The 12,418-nt window shown below is 44.2% G+C and overlaps 1 protein-coding gene across 1 annotated transcript; it reads left to right on the plus strand.

Moving 5' to 3' along the window:
• Positions 1 to 365: 365 nt before the first annotated feature.
• LOC125292958 (la-related protein 4) lies at positions 366 to 9,674 on the plus strand. Its single transcript, XM_048240547.1, is given in 19 exon segments — positions 366 to 936; positions 3,428 to 3,554; positions 3,794 to 3,946; positions 4,086 to 4,173; positions 4,287 to 4,423; positions 4,706 to 4,809; positions 4,905 to 5,015; positions 5,120 to 5,173; positions 5,282 to 5,494; positions 5,638 to 5,741; positions 6,122 to 6,163; positions 6,875 to 6,970; positions 6,972 to 7,079; positions 7,536 to 7,587; positions 7,724 to 7,882; positions 8,100 to 8,260; positions 8,506 to 8,740; positions 9,214 to 9,251; positions 9,253 to 9,674. Coding segments are annotated over 19 exon segments (2,466 nt in total). The 5' UTR covers positions 366 to 822; the 3' UTR covers positions 9,623 to 9,674.
• Positions 9,675 to 12,418: the final 2,744 nt, after the last annotated feature.

Genomic DNA, 12,418 nt, shown 5'->3' on the forward strand with positions numbered 1-12,418 from the left:
GTCCTCTACTGGTGAATACCAAAGATCACTTAATTCCTTTTTCTGCTAAATGTTTTACTGTGTTACTACTGTAAGTCAGAAAATCAACTGAGGTGTATAAAATGATAATAGAAACCAAATGTAGCCTATGTTATGTATTGTAATTAGGCAGTGTTAATATTAAACAACTCTACCTGTTGAAATCAGGCTAAATAAATTGTTGTTCAGTGTGTGTTTTGTGATAGCCTAGGTTACTACATAATAAATACTGTTTTTCTGATCACCTGTTTGTTACATATCAGAAGAAGAAGCCAGAAGCTCACAGACTTCTATGGTCTTTTTTTTTTTTTAACCGGAAACTAGCTTTTCAGAGGGCAGTAGGAGGTCGCAGTGGCAACTGGGACGGTGGCGGAATGTATTAATGTCTGCCTACTCTTAGGAAAGGTGCGTGTCCCCTGTGTCCGCTTCGGTCGCCCGGTTAGGAATGCGTTTATCGGAGATAAAGCTAGCTTGAACATCAAGGAAGAAACACCAGAACCTGGATTGGTGACTTGACTTATCATTTTGTTTCATTTTGCGGTATTAGAATCTACACGTTCGAGTTTGGATCATTTTTGTCGATGTATGCTAGCTAGCTAGCTAGCCAAGATAGCTAAATTGGTAGCCCAGACTATTAGCTAGCTAGCTAGCTAGCTAACCTGTTAGCTGATTTAGTCGCAACAGTCAGAGTAAATCGACTACTAGTTAGGTAACGGTAACTATTTTACGGTAACTGGTGGGAATTGGGGTGACACGCGGGGGTTGGGAGAGAACGACGGAGGCGGCGTGAGCCAGGAGCGGCCGATGAGTTCAGACCAGGGCGGAGTGCCGCAGCTGCAGGAGGAGGCTGAGCCGGTATCCAAAATCCGTGGAGAGGACGAGACGGTACTTGGGACTGGTGGAGATTCGGGCGGCATGGTGAGCATGGGCCTGTCATTGCACGACACAATTTTAACGATGAGTCGAAATTTTAATTGCAGTTTTGAGCTGACTGTCAACTATCCTCTTGGATGTATGGTCATATTCGATGACTGCAGGTTGGGCCAGAATTTTAACGTTAGGCTAACGTAGCCATATTTAGTTAGCCAATGTGGGGTTGCCTTGGCAATCTTGTCGCTTGACTTACGTTAGCTAACGTTAACGTAAGCTGGTACTGGATGACAAGTCTGATGTAACCTCTAAGTCCAAATCAAGGGTCCATTACTGCAAAATAACAATTTATATAGCTTCTACCTGATTGGATTTTATATTTGATTTGATATAATTGGGTAGGATGTTTCTGTAAGGTATACTTGACATCGTTGTAGCCACTCGTGTTACCAGGCAGCTGACTTGTCAGCTCTTTAAGCTACGATACGCTGCAAGGTAAGGCCAGTTAGCCAGCTATATCTGCTTTGTCAGTGACGGCTTAGCAAGGAGCTACTTGACGTTATTGTAGTCACCGCGAAAGAGATTAAGCACTTTGCTCGTGATGTAGGAATGTAAGAATTTAGCTATCCCGGTGTAAACAAATCACACTTTGATTGCATTGCGTTACCGTCTGTCTGGAGTTAATCAAGAGAACGTTCGAGGCCTACGTGTGTCGTTAACGTTACAGCTGTCAGATGATATATGAATCACTGGTTGTCCATATTGGCTGTAAATGGTGTCGTTGTTGATGGTTATAGTCAGATTTTGGTCAGTAACTTTGACTTTTTTTATTATAATATTGTAAGAGTCGATTCCTTTCCCGAATGTGAAATTAGTCGTCGTTGCAACGTGTCGCCATACTTTAAACTCACTCCCACGTTGATCAGGGTATTAGAATCAGTTTGTGAAAGTTTATAGATTATTGGGTGCCTGATTGTAGAACTAGTGTTGGGTTTTTCTACGCCTGCCGTTCATTTGAGTTGCGGGCCTGAATCATTTTGTAGCAGGTGGTCATTGACAATGGCGCCCCTTATGGCATGTGCTCCACCATGGCTAGTGACAGACTCGAAATATGTTATAGGTCTCATGACATGCAGCACTCGAAAGTCAAAGTTTCTTCTGTTTGTGCCATAGTACAAACAGAGCAGAAACCACGTCCTTTGTAAAAGTAAAGAGCTGAAAGTTCTGAAACCCATTTAAAGCTACTGTGTTGTCCATCGTCGGCATTTGAATTATTGTTGTTGACCAGGAGTATTCTTTAAATTGGACCATGTAAACAAACTATTCACAGAATTTGTCAGTGTTCGGGATACCTTGGTTGAACCTATAATAATACTTTATTAACAGGTCAATGTATCACTAATCATGTACCGTCAGTGTGTAATTTAGTGCTATTTCGACTGGGTTTAGACGAGTTTGGGTGAGACTCAACTGTATTGATTGACAGTACCCTTGACCAACAAGCAAGGTTCTTGGCGGTCTGCTTTTACGGAAGACATCGAGTCGTTGGTAAAATGTGCTGCAAGTGTGAGAGGGGTAGGCGGAGTTCATCTTTCACAGAGCGAATGGTTGAAGGTCGTGAAAACGTGTGCTGGAAGTAACTTGAGCTGGATTCTGTCCAACTCTGAGCGCTTCCTTTCAGCGGCAAAACTATCTTAAATGGTCACCACATCGTGAATTTGAAGAATTCCACAGTTCATTGAGTGAACGAGACCGCCTAAAATGCTTTTGTTCATCGAGGTAAGCTTGATGCAGTGCAGTTGACTTGTTAGCAAACTTAGCTGCATGCATCGCGGGCAATCGGTGAAGACCATGTGAGAGCCTGCTAACCTTAGCTTATTTAGCTTGCGAAGGCCTCATGGCTGTACATATTTAACGTTAGCTGTTAGCACAAAATAATGTGTAGCGTATGGATGCATTGTAGTTGGGTCACAACCAAAGAAATTGAACGATCTGTTTGTTTTGATGGTGCACTACTGTACTTGTCACAGTTTGAGTCAGAGTTAATTCATTAACTTAGCCGAATGTTTTGTTTGTCATTTGGTTTTGTGTTGCTAACGTCAACCTAACTTCACGTTGTTCATTGAAAGCCGGCGTGTTCTTTCCATCTTGAATACATCGGAGGTTCAAATTTCTTTTAAATTGTAGTCAACGAATTTTTTTGACAGGATTTGTGTACTTTCCTCACCCTCATGTTATGATATTAACTTGCACTGAGCGCTATTATTTTACTGCAACTAGCAAAACGATTACGTAACAGGTCGCACACATTGGCTTAGCTGAATTGTGATCTTGAACTTTTAACTTGAGACTTTTGCTGACTGCATAAGTCTAACTATTGTGTATGCACGACATATTTAGGAAAGAATGCTTATTGGTATTCAATAAGTAAAATATTAACACATCCTCTGTAAATGTAACTTACCGGAAATTAAGGAAGAAATGGGCTCAGCTGCATCGAAGTGAAACGATGAAGAACATGCTGTAATGTTTGCCTCAGGTGACCTCTAAGGGTGCCGGTCTGAACCCGAATGCCAAGGTGTGGCAGGAGATGCCTACTGTCCCCATCGAGGCCCCTGCAGATGGTACAGAGGGCTCCCCCTGGTCCCAGACAAACATCCCAGAGGGTATGCAAGTTCATTGGGTTTATGATTGTCATAACTCATCTATTAATTTATTATAAATACTTGGGTGTGTAATATAAATTCCTTTATTTTATGTGCAAATTAGCCATTTCTGTAAAAGTCGTAGAAGTACATAGTTGTAAAAGTAGAGGTCATGTTTCTCCTGTTCCCTTTTGTGCTGTTGGGCACAGGAGTGGTGAGTTATTTGACCTTTGTTTTGCCCCAAACCTGTGAATCTGTAGGGTATCCTGACGCCTCCGGATGTAAAGCGTACACAACAGGGTTTCCAAGCCTGGAGGACGGCAGCTCTTTGGGGGCTGCCGAGGGTACTGCGAATGGTATGGATCCCCCTGACTTAGAGTTCCCCCTCTGTGAGCCGCCAACAGGAATTGAAGGTCAGTTAAGCTTTGCTTTTTCCTCTCCTTTTGTAAACCAATATCATTGCAACTTTTCATCCACACCGGTTTGACGACCCAACACTTTTGATGAGTTTTTGTTTGGTTGTTGATCATGTGTTTTGTCGATTTGTTTCAGTTGATTCTAACCTGACAATGGAGCAGCCTATTTCTGCTGAGAGTTTACGGGAGTCTCTCAAGAAGGAGCTGGAGTTCTGCTTCTCCAGGTCAGGGCCTAGACAAGATGAATGCATTTTGAATGGGCATGGACACAATTTGGTCTAGACCAAGACATTTGCAGTGTTTATCTGTTCATATTTGTATTTTATTATCACCACAGGGAAAATCTATCCAAGGACCTGTACCTCATGTCACAGATGGACAGTGACCAGTTTGTCCCCATCTGGACCATCGCCAGCATGGAGGGCATAAAGGTCCTGACCACCGACATGGACCTTATTCTGGATGTGCTTCGATGTAAGTAGATCCAAGACTTATAGCCAAACTTCTAACCTAATGTGGCATCATGCTGATCAAGGTTGTTTCTGTCGACCTATTCATGTATTCTGTTTGATGTAGGGTTTGGTAATATGTATATTTTGATGCACTGGCTGAATATTTGCATGTGGTGTGGATGCAAGCTGTGGCAATTATGTTATGCCAACACACACACACACACACACACACACACACCTACCTATCTCTGATTGGCTGCCTTTTTAATGCATTACTGATACATGGATGCTCTTGTATGTCCAGCATCTCCTATGGTACAAGTGGATGAGAAAGGGGAGAAAGTTCGGCCCAATCACAAGCGCTGCATCATCATCCTGAGGGAGGTCCCGGAGTCTACGCCTGTGGAGGTGAGGCCAGCTCCTGTAGGAAGCACCAGGAAAGAAGCCCAGTGTTGGTCCTCCATGATGAGCTGACTTTTGTTTACTATCTTCTCCATCCTCAGGAAGTGGAGGCCCTCTTTAAGAACGACAACTGTCCGAAAGTTATCAGCGTGGAGTTTGCGCACAACAATAACTGGTACATTACATTCCAATCGGACACAGATGCTCAACAGGTGGGTACATAAGTAACGTATTCTCCTTGATTTAGGTTTTGAGTTTTTGGCTGTCTACCTTATCAAGTAAGGGTTATGAATGGCTTTTTTTTTGTCTTGTTCAGGCGTACAGATATTTAAGGGAAGAAGTGAAAACATTTCAGGGAAAACCAATCATGGTGAGTTGATTATCAACAATTGTCTTAATGTGTTTCAGATCTTTTTTGCTGCTGCTTTTTCAAATCCCTCCTGACCACCACCTAACGCCCCATGACTCCTCTTTCTAGGCCAGAATAAAAGCTATCAACACGTTCTTTGCGAAGAATGGCTACCGCAGCCTGGACTGCAGTGTGTACTCACAGCAGACCCAGACCCAGTCCCAGTACAGCTCGCCCCTCTTCATGCAACACGTCTACAGTCCCCAGCAACAGTACCTGCCCTACAGTATCATGCCTCCTACCTGGACACCTTCGCCCACGCCGTACTTCGAGACCCCTCTGGTGTGTAGATCAGTCCATGTGTGTTGTGTAAACGTGCCGTATGTGGTTTTGGGTGTTACTTGGTTGCTAAGATCAGCTTCATTTACTCTTCTGTACTTCAGTACATCCTCATGAGCTCTGTAAATCCCTTCTCTCTACCACAGGCCCCGTTTCCCAACAGTAGCTTTGTGAATGGTTTTAGCTCACCTGCACACTATAAGACTGGCTCCAACTCGCTCAACCTCGGCCGTCCCTTCAGTCGGAACCGGTAGGACTTTTAAATGCTTATTTCCTGTTTTAAGTCATCTCCCTTGTGATACTGTTATCTTGCTTTTCAGCGGATTCAGTGGCTTACGATATGATAAAACCGATTAATAGTCTTAAAACATAGTCTTAAACAGCCCTTGATGGCACGAGTATGTGTATATGTTTATAAGTGTGTTAGGACTGCAAGGATTGAATTGGAAGGTAGTATGTGTATTCAGTAGAAATCAACAAGGAAGTGAAATAAGTGTAAATGTTGACGAGGATGTAAACCATAACTTCATAGTTGAAGTGTGCAGATTAAAGTGTGATTTTTAAAAAGTAAATAATTTATTTCGGTAAGTAATGTAGCCCCTCATGCTGGTGTTCTTGCTGTCCCCACAGTGTCCCTCTCTATTCCAGAAAGAATGTAATAAATGCCTTCAGGTACACCTGTTCAACTCTTTCCAGCATCATCGTAGTCGAATGACACCCCTTTTCTCTCATACAAGCTTCAGATACATAACCAACATTAATTAATTGAACATTAATCAGGGTTATGCCAGTGCCACTGGCTCCACCCCATGCCATTTTCTTTTATTTTTTTTGGTGATAAATCCATTTACAGCCGTGCGATTTTTGGCGAAATCGCCATGTTTGTTGCTGATATGTATGAGGCTTGACAATGCTGGGACTTTATCACTGCTAACCACCCATTATATGTGATGTTGGGTTTACAGTGTTTTATCATTCTGTTTGTGCTTCTCACAGTATTCAAGCTAACTAACCTAAGCATGAATTAAGACTAAATATTCTGATTCGACATCCTAAATTTTCCTGTAATTGGCGTTGTTGGCAATATGTCCATTTTGGAGCAAACTAGCTAGTCTTTATTGTAAGTATAAATCAGCTTGACAGAGTACCAGAAAATATTTTCAACCCAACATTCTTGATCTGTGTCACTGGTTGGTCATGTACACATTTGTTTTGTTCCATCATTGCATGCAGCCCATGTTGACATGGCCTAGTGGATAGGAAGTTAGACCAGAATGTGTACCATCACAATTTCCCCCATTTTGACATGATGCTTCCGGCTTCATCGCTAGTTTTAATCCTGTGCAGACTCATCCCAACTCCCTTGTGTTGCACTCTCCACAGGAACCATGTGAAGCCTCAGTCAAGGGCCAGTGACGGAGCCCCCGCCCCTGTGGCTCCCGTCCCGCTGGTGGATGGACTTACGGGCCTGCGCAGCCCCCCCCCCCAGCAGTGGCCCCGCACTGGGCACAGCTGAGCTCAGTCCCTCCTTCACCCACCTGACCGCGTCCGAGCCCTCCGACGACAACAGCATGGCCAACCGTGGAAGGTCAGTAAGAATCGCCGCGGCCTCTTGTTTGCCCAGCTTCGAGTCACCTTGGGTGTGTTTCAGTGTATCTAGCAACTGTAGTGCAAGCTTATCTTGGAGCGAATATCTGAAAGGTGTTGAGTTGCCCAGAGGCAGCTTTGACACCATCAGGCCTGGTGATGAGAAACTCAAGCGCATAGAGGGCCCCCTGGGCGTGGGAGGAGGAACGGCTTCTGCTGGTTCTTTCTTTTCTTTCTTTCTTCCTTCCTTCCTCTCTTCCTTTTCTCTGCTCCTTTTTCTCTTCTTTCCTCACGTCTCTCCCCACAGAAGTCGGGATGCTCCTCATGTCCAGACCCAATGAGCGGTAAGATTATGAGATCTGAAGGCCAGAGACAGACAGGGAAACCTAGATGGAGCTGAACTTGTTGTAGTAGCTGTTGAGCATTTACTGACCCTCCCTTACCACATGGTTTACAGGCGGAGTACATACAGAGGGAACCGCAGGAGGAGAGAGGACGAGCGCACCACGGTAAGTGTTCCCTCCCCCCACACGTCTCGGTAACATCCCACTCTTTCATGTTTCGTGCTGATCGTTCCTGTTTTGTCCAGATATGTACACGTATTGTTTGTGTTGATTTTAATGTGTCCTTTTGCCCTCCCCACAGCGGCCGATTTCTCTCCCAGAGGTCAAGGTCCCTCAGCCTAAGTTTGACCTGGCTGCCTCCAACTTCCCCCCTCTGCCAGGCTGCGTGGTGAGCACGCAGGGCGAGCCCGTGCTAGAGAACCGCATGTCTGACGTGGTGCGGGGCATCAACAGGGACAAGGTCAGCCCAGCACGGCCACAGAAAGCACACCCAGTCATTTATTTAAAAATAGACACGTTGCCCATAATATATATAATATATATATATATATATATATTTTTTTTTTTTTCCCCTGTCTGCCTTTTGAAATAGGCTATACAATCAGGGCTAAAGTAAAAGGGGGTTGGTGTTCAGTCACACAGTAATAAAAGTCTTTTGTGGGTGTCATTTGTCGCAGCAACCACAGCAGCAGCAACAGCAGCAGCAGCAGCAATCAGATGCCAGCAAAGACGGAGCCGCAAGTCATCCCACAGCCCCAGAGGACAGCGTCAGCACCATCAGGCCCGTCCAGCCTGCAAGCAAAACCACTTCTCACACCTTGGAGTCTACCACAGCCAGGTACAAAGCCTTGCCACCTAAACAGAAAAGCCTGTGTGTGTGTGTGAGGATGGGGGGGGGGGGGTTCTGTTGAAGCTTTTGCTTCCCTGACTGTCAAAAGACAGAAGGATCTGGAAGTGAAGTGGCACTCCTGCTGAAGCACTCCCACCTGTCTCTGTCAGCAATGCTCAGGTTTCCCATTGTTGTTCTGCCTCTCCTCCCCCTCCTCCTCCTCCCCCCTTGCCTTCCCCTCCCTGTTCTCTCAGCAGCACGAGCCACCAGGAGAAGAAACAGGAGAGGCCTGAGCTCCCTGTTCAGAAAGAGACACCGGCACCCACCGCCTCCGCTGCTGCCGTCGTCGCTGCCTCCGCCCCCGCTCCCTCACACACGCAGGCAGCAGCTGGTTCCAAGCCTCAGCCGAGCACAGCCCCCACCCCAGGAACCCCCCAGGCCAGCCCAGCCCCCTCCAGCACCACCACCACCAACTCCACCCCCGCCATGGTGAGACCTCCCACACGCATGCACTAGACTGGAGGAAGACGGGCTTATCCCACTTGTCAGTATTTACACCTTTTATTGTGTCAACTGAATTGTCTTGTGGCAGACTGCCACTTGTTGCTTAACTATGTGGGTGTTCTCTAAAGATAAGACTGCTGTTGAGTAACATCGTCAGGCCTAGTGATGAGAAACTTATGCGCATAGAGGGCCCCCTGGAAGGGGGAGGTGAAGGGCCTGTGCTGGTTCTACTTTCTTTCTCTCTTGTTTCTGCACCCTTTCCCTCTACCTATTTCTCTGCTCTGTCCCCACACAAGTCATGAGCCTCCTCTTGTCCAGACCTGATGAGCGGTAAGATTATGAGATCTGAAGGCCTTAGTTACAGTGAGAGAGAAGGGGAAACATGAGCAGTGATTTAGTTTTATCTTTTGATGACCTCTGACTCTTAACACCCCTGTCTGTCTCATTCCCCCTGCCAGGAGCCCCGCAAGTTGAGCTATGCGGAGGTGTGCCAGCGCCCCCAAGGACCCCCCACCCACACCGGCCCCCTCCGCCGCTGCTGCCGCCCCCACCACTCCTCCGGCCTCCCAGCCTCTGCGTGAGCTGCGCGTCAACAAGGCCGAGGAGCCAGCCGGCGGGCCCCACAGCCCCTCGGACAAGCCCGAGCGGCCCCTGGAGCGAGGAGCCGAGTGCAAGGGCCGCGAGGGGCGCCCTCCCCGTGACGGCCAGGGCTATTACCGCAACAACGGTCCCCCCAGGGCCGGCACAGGTGGCCTCAAGCTCCGGGAGCAGCAGCGGCGCCCCCCCTTTGGCCGACGCAACTCCCCACAAGGAGGGCCCAGACACACGGGCAAAGAGCAGAACATCCCTCCCATATCGCCAAAGTAAAGACTTGCAGAGAAAACAAAAAATGAATTCAGTACAAATGTATGAATATATACACGCATATATAAAATATATATATATATATATATATATATATATATATATATATATATAAAATAATAAACAATATATATATATATACACATACATAAATATATATAAACAAAAAGAGATGAAATAAGATATAAAAGCAACAACCTAAATGGTAGCCACCTCTCCTGCCTGGGGCATGTCTAGAGGAAAGTCTCATGAAATGACTGCAGACTGGGACACCCAGGAAAATGGGCATAAAAAACAATCGTAAAGCAAACGAAAGGGAGTGATCGAATAGGAAAAAGATCCCGTCTCGTCCCGTTAAATTGAAAATGTCCCCCCTTAAGAATGTAAATCTTAGTGCTTTCTTTTTTTTTTTTTTCTTCATTTTGTTTTTTTCCCCTCCCTCCTTTTTTCCAAAAAAAGTTGGTCACTCTCTCTCGCCTCATATTTGGCCGAGAGATGGAGCCTTGGGCAGTGAAGAAGCCCATCACTGTCTGTCTATATGAATGACAGTGGTCTGCAATGAACTTATGCACTAAGAAGAAAGGAACAGGCATATATAAATGTCATGTACCTATACAAAGATATCACTTTAACATGCAATGATTTCATTCAATCCTTTTCCTTTTTCTTTCTTTTTTTTTAAGAAAAAAAGCTTATTTGCAAATTGCAGGACACTGGGAGTGAGTGACTTTTTGCAGTCGGTGTATATGAACTTTGAAGTTGTGTGAAAGGATGTGGTTTTCAGTAGTGTTGCATCATCATCTTGGGACTTAGGTCTCATATAGGATATGTTTGGTTGAGAATGAATTGTTTGGAAAACGAATTTAGGAGCAGCAGTAATACTTACTGTTGGTCTTTTTTTTTTTTTTTGTTCATTCTATTTTTTTCATTAGATTGAGTGACATTGCTGTCGATTAATTCTGTATGCTTTCATGATCAGTGACATGGTGTTGGATAGCTAGAAAACCTTTATAAATATTGTACTAAATATTGCAAAATTAAGATTAGTTGGTTATTGAGCCTTGTCAATTTTCTCAAACTCATTACAAAGTCAAAGCTTGCCAATAATGCCAACCTGTCACTGGTTCACTGAAGGGTGATTGATCTTTTTCCTTTTTTTTTTTTTTTTTTTTTTTTTTTTTTAAAAGCTGCAATCTGATTTTAATCAAGCACTGACCCTTGATGCATCACAGATCAGAGCTGGTTACAGAGTCAGTTATACTATACTTTGTCATCTCAGATGTTAGATGTGCATTGATTCCCTCACCCCTTGAACTGATTTTGTACTGTGTGCTCATATTTGTTGATAATCAGCCTGGCTCTATATGTTTACAACATGGTGTTCTCAGTGGGGTGTGTTTTAAGCAGAGGATGAGAGTTGGTTCATGCCGACGAAATATCTTTCTTTTTTTTTTTTTTTTTTTTTTTTTTTTTTGTTCCCTCTTGTTGTGAGTTTAACTCCACATCGAAATGGAACATTCAGGGTTGATCTACAAATGGAAATTGTCATTGTTTGATTAACTGCGCAGTTGTGATTGTACAGAATAATAGGTCAAGTGTGGTCTCTGCAAATCTGATTAGCTCATGTGTGATTTACTTTCTCCATTTTCTTGCTTACTCAAAGGCCCTTATTGTCTGCTGTCTAATAGAAGGATGAGGATTGCTAAAGGTGGTAACCTGTAACATATTTCCACTTTGCTCTGGTTTGTCGTATGTTTTAAATGAATGTCGTCCCAGGATTGGGTTCTTTGAAGAATCGGTCCATCCGTGATTAGTGTAAGGTCACGATTCCGTTGTCCAAAATCTTTTCCCGAAACGTTCTCCACTGTATTTCCTTGACTGCTAGATTTGAGTATGGAGACGGCTCTGTCCAGAAATAGTGTGGTATTCCAGAGGCATGTCAATGCTCCTGAGGTCATTGGATGGTTGTGGTAGGTGCTTTGTTGGGTGATCTGATAGCAGATCTGTGGGTGTGCGACGATGAGAAGGAACGCCTGCCGGTAAAGGCAGTTTTGTGTTTCTGTTGATCTTCCAAGGTTTAGGGCTCTGTAGGACATGTTATTTTTAACTGGCTATGATGACGGATCGTTTCAAAACCAGTTTTAGACACCTACTCCCTTCGTTATTCTTTTTGTAACGTAAGAAATATCCTTATGCAGAATGTATCAATGATCATCAGTGAAAAAAGTGCTAATCGTGTTACTACGGCATTCAAATGGTTGACACTAGCCTATGTCTGTTCATATGATGTGCCAGCAGCCTACAGTCCATAGCTTACCATGTTGAATGTAATGTTGGTGAGTTGTGGAGTCTCAAACAACCAGCGGGCCAATGTGTTCTCCTAAGGTGTTACATTTTAGGCTTTAGAGCAGTGAACTTTACCATCTGTAATGAGAAAATGTAGTAAATGTCTATCAGCCCCCCCCCCCACCCCAATTGCATAGAGAGTGGTGTGGGAGTGTGACATTGAGACCAGTAAAAGAGTATGACCTTAACCAGCAAACATGCTTTCGTAACACTGACCTGTAGCCACCACAAATTTATTCTTTTTTTTTTTTTTTTTTGTGATGTGAGGATGGAATTGGTGCTGTTTCATCTTGGAAAATCTAGTTTGTTTTGGAAACCAGTATTGCAGTTGGATTTTGTTTTAAGTATTGCATTATTATTATTATTATTATTATTATTATTATTATTACTATTTTTCTTTTAATTATTTATTTTAATTCTACTGTGCGAAGCTTCACCCCCTCTCCTCCCCAT

This window comes from Alosa alosa, chromosome 4 (assembly GCF_017589495.1).
Source record: "Alosa alosa isolate M-15738 ecotype Scorff River chromosome 4, AALO_Geno_1.1, whole genome shotgun sequence".
Lineage (NCBI taxonomy): Eukaryota > Metazoa > Chordata > Actinopteri > Clupeiformes > Clupeidae > Alosa > Alosa alosa.